Genomic DNA, 7,500 nt, shown 5'->3' on the forward strand with positions numbered 1-7,500 from the left:
GGAGAGGAAAAGAGAGAAGAAAAGGGAGGGAAGAAAGGAGATAGATAGATAGATAAATAGATATAAAGCAAGAGGAAAACAAAACAAAGGTAAAATTGAATAACTTTTAGAAACAAGAAACCAAGTTGAGGAAGCCTAAAACAAAACAAAAAAAAACAAAACAAAAAAAAACAACAACACCAAAACAAGGAAAAAGAAAGAAAAAAATCGAAAAACAAGGAAAAATAACTACTCAAAATTCCAGGGAAGGTTGAGAGGTTACGTGTCCAGTGAGGTTCACGAGTCTGATCCTCTCCCATTAAGCTCTGAGGTTTCCAGACTGTTACGATTCGTTCAGAGGTTTCCCTGCATAAGGGGCTTCAGTCACAGAGGCTCAGGCTGCCTAGCGAGGGTGAGGCGGCCAGAAGGGGAAGAGCAGGCGTTAGTTGGTGTGTTAGGGGCAGAAATCGGCATCAATTCAACCTCATTAATTCGTATCTCAATTTAATTTCTTTTGTTTCTTTTCTTGTATTGAAAGAAAAGAAAAAAAGACGGATTGATTTTCGTATGAATAAAATTGTTCATGTCCAAAATCAAAATAATCATGCAGTGGTATGCATAGTATATAACAAGTAAATAAACCCTTAATCCTTCCCTTGACATTTCTGTTATGCAATTCATTGCTGATGTATTTCAGTGTCAAAAGGTTGCATACAAATTTTGTCACATTGTAATAGAGATCAATCCCCTAATCCGACGCTTCAGCCACATTATTTTTCGCGTGAAGAGCGATGCCGGGCTTAAATCAAAACCCGCGTGTCAGGAATGTAACGTTATATTGGGTTTCCCTCTTTTCCTCGTGGTGTTTCCCAGGCCGCTCTGTCTCGGCTACATGTCTTTCCATGATAACTTCACAAGAAGCACATTAAGTTTGTATTTACGTTTATATTGAGAATTCATTATCTCAGAGTTGGTCATCATCCCGCTTAACCCCCCCCCCCCCCCCCATGACTCCCTTTTCCGCCGGAGCATGTTCTTCCGAGCAACGAGAGAATCGCCGACACGCGCGGAAGATCGAATAAATGAGGTTTGGCACCGATACGGACTTCGAGCACTCGCGGACTTACGCAGTCGTACAGGAGGTCATACTGGTCGTACAAAAAGACCTGGCCCGGTACAAGGCGACCGGGGAGAATATGTGCCGGAAGTAAGTGAGCTGACGGGGCGTGCCCTGAGGGAAAGTACTGAGGACCATCCTGAAGGAGAGAAAATCATGAAAAGAGAGGTGATATGTAGGAGAAAACAGTCATTAGAGATCAACAGGCAGAGTAAAGTGACCCAGGCCAAAGAAATAGAAATTCTTGCCGAAGGAGAACTTCAAGATTTCCTTCTTTTTTAACAAAAACAAATATATCAAGACAAAGAAGAGAGAAATCACTTACAGGATTCAACCTTGTAAAGTAATATGAACAATTAAGGCACACAATAAAAGCACTGAATGAGACGGGCCTGGTAAAAAAAAAAATCCTGAAACGTTCATTTGTGCGAATTGCAAAGGACATGAGCGCCGCTGCATAACAGTGGCACAGTGACAACCAACGAGATTCATCGTCCCTCGAAGGGCGAGGGCAAACTTCTATAATTAGAAGGAGGAGGAAAGACGCTAATTGGGTACAGGTGATATTACAGTAATTGACGAGACTACAAATCCTCATAATTAGGGTTAATGTATATTTTGATAGGAAGGGAAAGGAAACATTGTGACAAACGTGGGTTGAGAGAAAGACTCGAGAGACGAAGCATGACATAGACCTCGAGCTGAGATACTGGCCGTTTCCCCGGGAATGAAACCAGCGTGAGACATTTCCTCACAAATAAGAGGACACGATAACAGCTTCTAGAAGTTATGCTGGGATAGTAAATAAAGCGTGTGCTGTTTTCTTAATCACATGGTTATAAGTAAATTCTAAACGGCCTAAAAGCAGTTCAAACTATGTTGTATCTCCTACAATAGCTTAACTCCATTAAGATGTTTCCGTTCAAGCTGAAAATTACATAAGCAGGAACTGAACTACATTCAATCGCCGGTGGCCGCTGCGGCGAAGGGCCTCGGGCCTCCTAGCAATACTTGAAGCCGCAGCCGCCGCCGCCCTCGCCGCTGCCGCCCCTCCCGCCGAGGCATCTTGGCAAAGGCATCGTGTCTCAGCGCCACCGACAGGCCGCTCAAAACAAAATCGGATTTCGGGATATTTACGGCGCATGAATACCATATTGGCCAGGGGAGGGTAAAAAAGCAGTTGCCTTTACGAGAACAGAACAACTTTATTTAAGAGGACAGCTGGACAATATAACCACTTTTGATTCGGAGAATGGATTTGTGATGTTATTTAGCAAGAAATAGGCGTGTTATTGCAAAAGTTGGCCATCCATAACGGACAACTTCCGACTTACAATGACTTCGCCCCGAAATGTTTTCTACTTTGCGTCACTTGTGAAAAGACATGAATTCCTTTTCGATCGCTGGCGGCTTCTCCCCAACAAGGCCTTTCCGTTGGACCTCCGAAATGCACTGGCCCGGAATACAAAGAGGTCTTGTCTCACTCTCAACGAGATGCTATTATGTAATGACCATCGTGCTGAGGGTTATCATTCTCATCATTATCGTGATAACTACGAGTATTACATCTATCGTGACTACTACTTTTACTGCCGCTAATAGCACTATTTCTATTTCATTTTCAATTAGTAATGGAGGAATAGGGTTATAATGGGCACCTTGGGTGGGAAAGGGTGACAGCGATGGTCATGTTTTTTTCGCTCATGGTCACAGTGGGAACATTTCCCGCTGTAAACGTGGGGCGGTTAATCAACATACGGAGGAAGTAGAGCAGGAACAATCGGACAAGAAACAAACACCGGTCTATTGAACAAAACGGTAGATATTTATAAACAACTGCGAACGTCTGCTGATGACTGTGAGCAAAATGCACTAATTACAGAAGGTAGCCATTAGCACCATCATTATCATTAGCGACATCAACGAAGAATATATTACAGGAAAAAAGGAGGAAATTTTCACAAAACAAAAACAAAAAAACAAAAAACAAGACAAAGAAACATGCACAGCTTCGATTTCTAGCGCCCTACACAAGCCTATACACGCATTATCCACGCAAATCCACCTCCTCAACCTTCCACCCAGCCCCTAAGCCTGGGACCGCGACGCTGAATCCCGGAGGACGGGTGTGATCTACGGCCGCGCCCGGAGCTGCTGCACGCCCGCCTTCCCGAGGCTTCATCCGAGGGTGGGGGATGCGGGAAGGGGGGGAGGGAAGGGGAGAGAGAGGGAGAGAGTGACAGAGAGAGAGAGAGAGAGAGAGAGAGAGAGAGAGAGAGAGAGAGAGAGAGAGAGAGAGAGAGAGAGAGAGAGAGAGAGAGAGGAAAGGTAGAGGGGGAAGGGGTGGGTGGGTGGGTGGGTGAATGGGTGGGTGAATGAGTGAGTGAGTGAGTGAGTGAGGGAGTGAGGGAGTGAGGGAGTGAGGGAGTGAGGGAGTGAGAGAGAGAGAGAGAGAGAGAGAGAGAGAGAGAGAGAGAGAGAGAGAGAGAGAGAGAGAGAGAGAGAGAGAGAGAGAGAGAGAGAGAGAGAGAGAGAGAGAGAGAGAGAGAGAGAGAGAGAGAGAGAGAGAGAGACCGCAAAGGGAAAAAATAGTAAAAATATTTTGAAGAAAAGAGTCTAAGAATGAAAGGAAGTTTATTAAGAAAAGGCAAGATTAAAACGAAGATTTTAGTGAGAGGAGCTTAAAAATAACAGCGAATTTAGAGCGTTAAGATACAAAGGAAATTTACACAAAGTAAAAATATACATAGACAGACAGGGAGAAAGAGACAGAGAGAGAGAGAGAGAGAGAGAGAGAGAGAGAGAGAGAGAGAGAGAGAGAGAGAGAGAGAGAGAGAGAGAGAGAGAGAGAGAGAGAGAGAGAGGGGAGAGAGAGAGGGAAGGGGGAATAGGAGAGGGAATGATAGGAGAGAGGGGAGTGGAAAGAGGACGATGGGGAGCAAGAGAAAAAGCGATAAGGGATGGTTGTAGGAAGAAAGGGCGAAAAATAACAAGGGGGCAAAGGAAGGATGGGCGAGAGAGGGAAAGGGGGAAGAAAAGGGCGGCGGAGAATAGGAACAGAAAGAGGAAAGGAGCATAAAGGGGAAGGAAAAAGGCAGAGGCAGGGTAACAGGGAAAAGGAATGCGGTGCAGCGAGTGGAAAGAGTTTTACCGAATTAAGTGCACAGTGATGGAGAAAAGTGTGTGTGGCAGTCGTGAACGAGTGACTGAACGAGAGAGTGAGTGAGTGAGTGAGCGAGGGCGGAGGGAGACCAAGGAAGGAGGGAAGTTGAGGGAACAGTGAGAGAAAGGAAGAGGCAAGGAGAATGAATGACGGACGAACTGGGGTCGGCTGATACTGTCGGGTAAAGGGATGAGGCAACGTCAAGGTAGGGCGGGCTCAGCGGGAGGAAATGCTGAAGCGGGGAGAAATGGTGTTGTGATAAGGCCACCGCGCCAGGAGACGGCGGAGGGAAGGAGGAGGAGGAGGCGGAGGAAGAGAAGGAGGAGGAGGAGGAGGAGGGGGAGGGGGAGGAAGAGAAGGAGGAGGAGAGGGGGAGGAGGGGAGGTAGAGGAGAAGGAGGAGGAGAAGTAGTAGTAGTAGTAGTAGTAGTAGTAGTAGTAGTAGTTCGTGTGTTTGTATGCACACACACACACACACACACACACACACACACACACACACACACACACACACACACACACACACACACACACACACATACACACATTTTATATATATATATATATATTATATATTATATATTATATATATACATATATCCATGAATAGACAGACAGATACGAGTGATAGACAGATGCTTCAATCCGCCAGTGGCCATTTCGCAAGAGCAGCAGCCAGGGGGAACGTCAGCAAGACAGGCAGGCCCGGGATCGACGCGTCCGCCAAGGTGCGAGCGCGAGAGGGAGCGTACGCGACAAGGTTACGGACGCGGCCGTGTTGCAGGGGAAGGCGGGGTTCGCTTTCCGTATGAAAAATGGACACTGTCGCAAGTGGCACTGCACTGCGAGCAATAAATCAAACGGCGAGACAGGCCGATGCCAAATGTATAAATCTCTGGCACTCTTTAAAAGTGATATATTATCTCTACTTCACCGTTATTAGATGTATCGTGACACGCGTCAGCACTCGCGAGCAACGGACGACGAAGATGGAAAGACGTCTGCAGAAGAGACTTTAAATACTGACCATCTTATGAACTAATCTAATCACCACTGGCCTTTATCTTGAGATTGTCCAGGTGTCCCTCCGTCCTGAAGGGATGTGCAATTTCCCTTTCGGAAATTTCTCGAGATACACCCACTTACTCTTACTTGAAGAAGAAAACACAAACACACAATATATATATGTATGTACATACAAACACACACACACACACACATATATATACACATAAATACCTATATATATATATATATATATATATATATATATATATATATATATATATATATATATACACATATATATATATATATATATATATATATATATATATATATATATATATACACATACACACACATAAATAAAACACACACACACATTTGTGTGTGCATGTATGTATGTATGTATGTATGTATGTATATATATATACGTATATATACATATATATATATGTGTGTATGTATGTGTGTATGTGTGCGTGTGTGTCTGCCTGTGTGTGTGAATGGACAAGCACACCAAGACGCAAATCCCCCCCCCCCCCCCCTCGACCCTTTCAACGCTTTACCCTCATCCTCGAACGCTTTGCCCCAACAAGCAACTCCTCGAGTCCGACTCACCTCATAGTCAACGACGGAGTCCTCCTGCGTATAGGACTCGCGGCTCTTCTCGGAGATGGACGACAGCGTCTCGCCCACCACGGTGTCGTTGTACGAAGAGGGGGCGTACATGGTGTTGGTCGTGCTCTTGCTGCTCGCCTGGTCGCTGCCTTCTGGGAGGAAAGGGCGAAAGGAAGGGACTGAAACGGGGAACATCAGGCGTATACTGTATGTACTCTAAATATCTTCTGTTGAAATGAATGGAAAATGTAACTCGAGTGAATCTTTTGAGGCAATAAAGGATAATTATAGTACAATAGTCATTGCTATCAAAATTGAAAATCATTGATGAAAAAAATAATAAAATATAAATCAGGGAAAAAAGACTATACAAAAACTCAAAGAACTAAAGAAAATTCACCGCACATGAATGTTCACGATAATTGGCCATTTAACTATATCCTCTTTCGCAATAAACAGACGGACTAAAGCGCCCTCGACTGGCGTCTCATAACAACTACTTGCATGAATGCATGGACGATAACCAACGGCAACACACTGCCAATGGAGAGAAAGAGTGAATCCTGAAACGAGCTTACGAGGAAGAAGCACAAGTTGTTATTTTTCCTACGAATGTTCAGCTTGCTTGGACGTCTTGTGCTGAACACTTCTTAATTAAATGCCATTGATATTTATGTTAGAAAAATGAAGCGACTTCAAAGAAACGTGGGGTAAAGAGAACATGAAATGAGGCAACAATGCCAAAGCTGTGGCACGGAGGAGGCCGAGGCATGTGGATTCTCAGCAGGAAAGGAAATGGTGATGGCAAATCTGATATATTGCGGAGGATTAAGGAGACAGGAATGAACTTAATATACTGAACAGGTGATCTAGTAGCATGTGGCCGAGTTGAGGCAAGAGCAAACATGGGTGTGAGTTCGTTATCGGTTCCTACCATCATCTCGTCTCTTCCCACGCTTTCTGCGTATTAGACAGATGACGAGGGCAATGTTGAGTATCACAATCATGGTACCGACGATGGCTACAACAATGATGATCAGCTTGGGGAGGTCTCCGCGACCTCCGAGAACTTGGTTTAATAGGAGTTCCCGGTCGCCTAAAAGGGGCTGGCCTGAAATAAACGAAAGAAAATCTATGGCTAATCGTAAAATAAAACGGAAACAAGGTGAGTGACTTACCCTGCGTGACAGAGAGTGGCATGGGTTTGGCCATGGTCGACGACACAGACGGCGGCGGAGTCTTCTTGGTGGGGGGTGAAGCCCGCTTGTTCCTCCTTCGCCTAACTATACAGACAATGGCAGAAACGTTGAGAGCAAGCAATGCAGTGGCAACGAGTACTATGATGACGACCCAGAGGCCAGGTAGCTTGGTTGAGGCCTCCTTGCCCACGTTGGACGAGGGCACAGGCGTAGGAGGGGCCTCGCCTGGAGGGAAAAGGAGAGAAAAGCTAGGGTCACACCGGGGCATGCAGAGACCTTGCACATGAATTTCCCTGACTCCGTGCTTCGTTCGCGATACGGTTCCAGAATATTTTTTCAAATCAAATCAAAGCCGGTAATGCTGAAGATATTTCGTTCGTACGTAATATAAAGAATACGCTCGCATATAACTTGTTAATA

The 7,500-nt window shown here is 45.1% G+C and overlaps 1 protein-coding gene across 1 annotated transcript in view; it reads right to left on the minus strand.

Annotated features, from left to right (window-relative positions):
• Positions 1–7,500, minus strand: part of LOC125033351 (nephrin-like) — a 192,636-nt gene that overhangs the window by 4,754 nt on the left and 180,382 nt on the right. Inside the window, 3 exon segments of the mRNA XM_047624776.1 lie at positions 1,107–1,235; positions 5,882–6,033; positions 7,060–7,305. Of these exon segments, the coding sequence (XP_047480732.1) occupies positions 1,107–1,235; positions 5,882–6,033; positions 7,060–7,305 (527 nt within the window).

The sequence above is a fragment of the Penaeus chinensis genome, chromosome 16 (genome assembly GCF_019202785.1).
Source record: "Penaeus chinensis breed Huanghai No. 1 chromosome 16, ASM1920278v2, whole genome shotgun sequence".
Taxonomy (NCBI): Eukaryota; Metazoa; Arthropoda; class Malacostraca; order Decapoda; family Penaeidae; genus Penaeus; species Penaeus chinensis.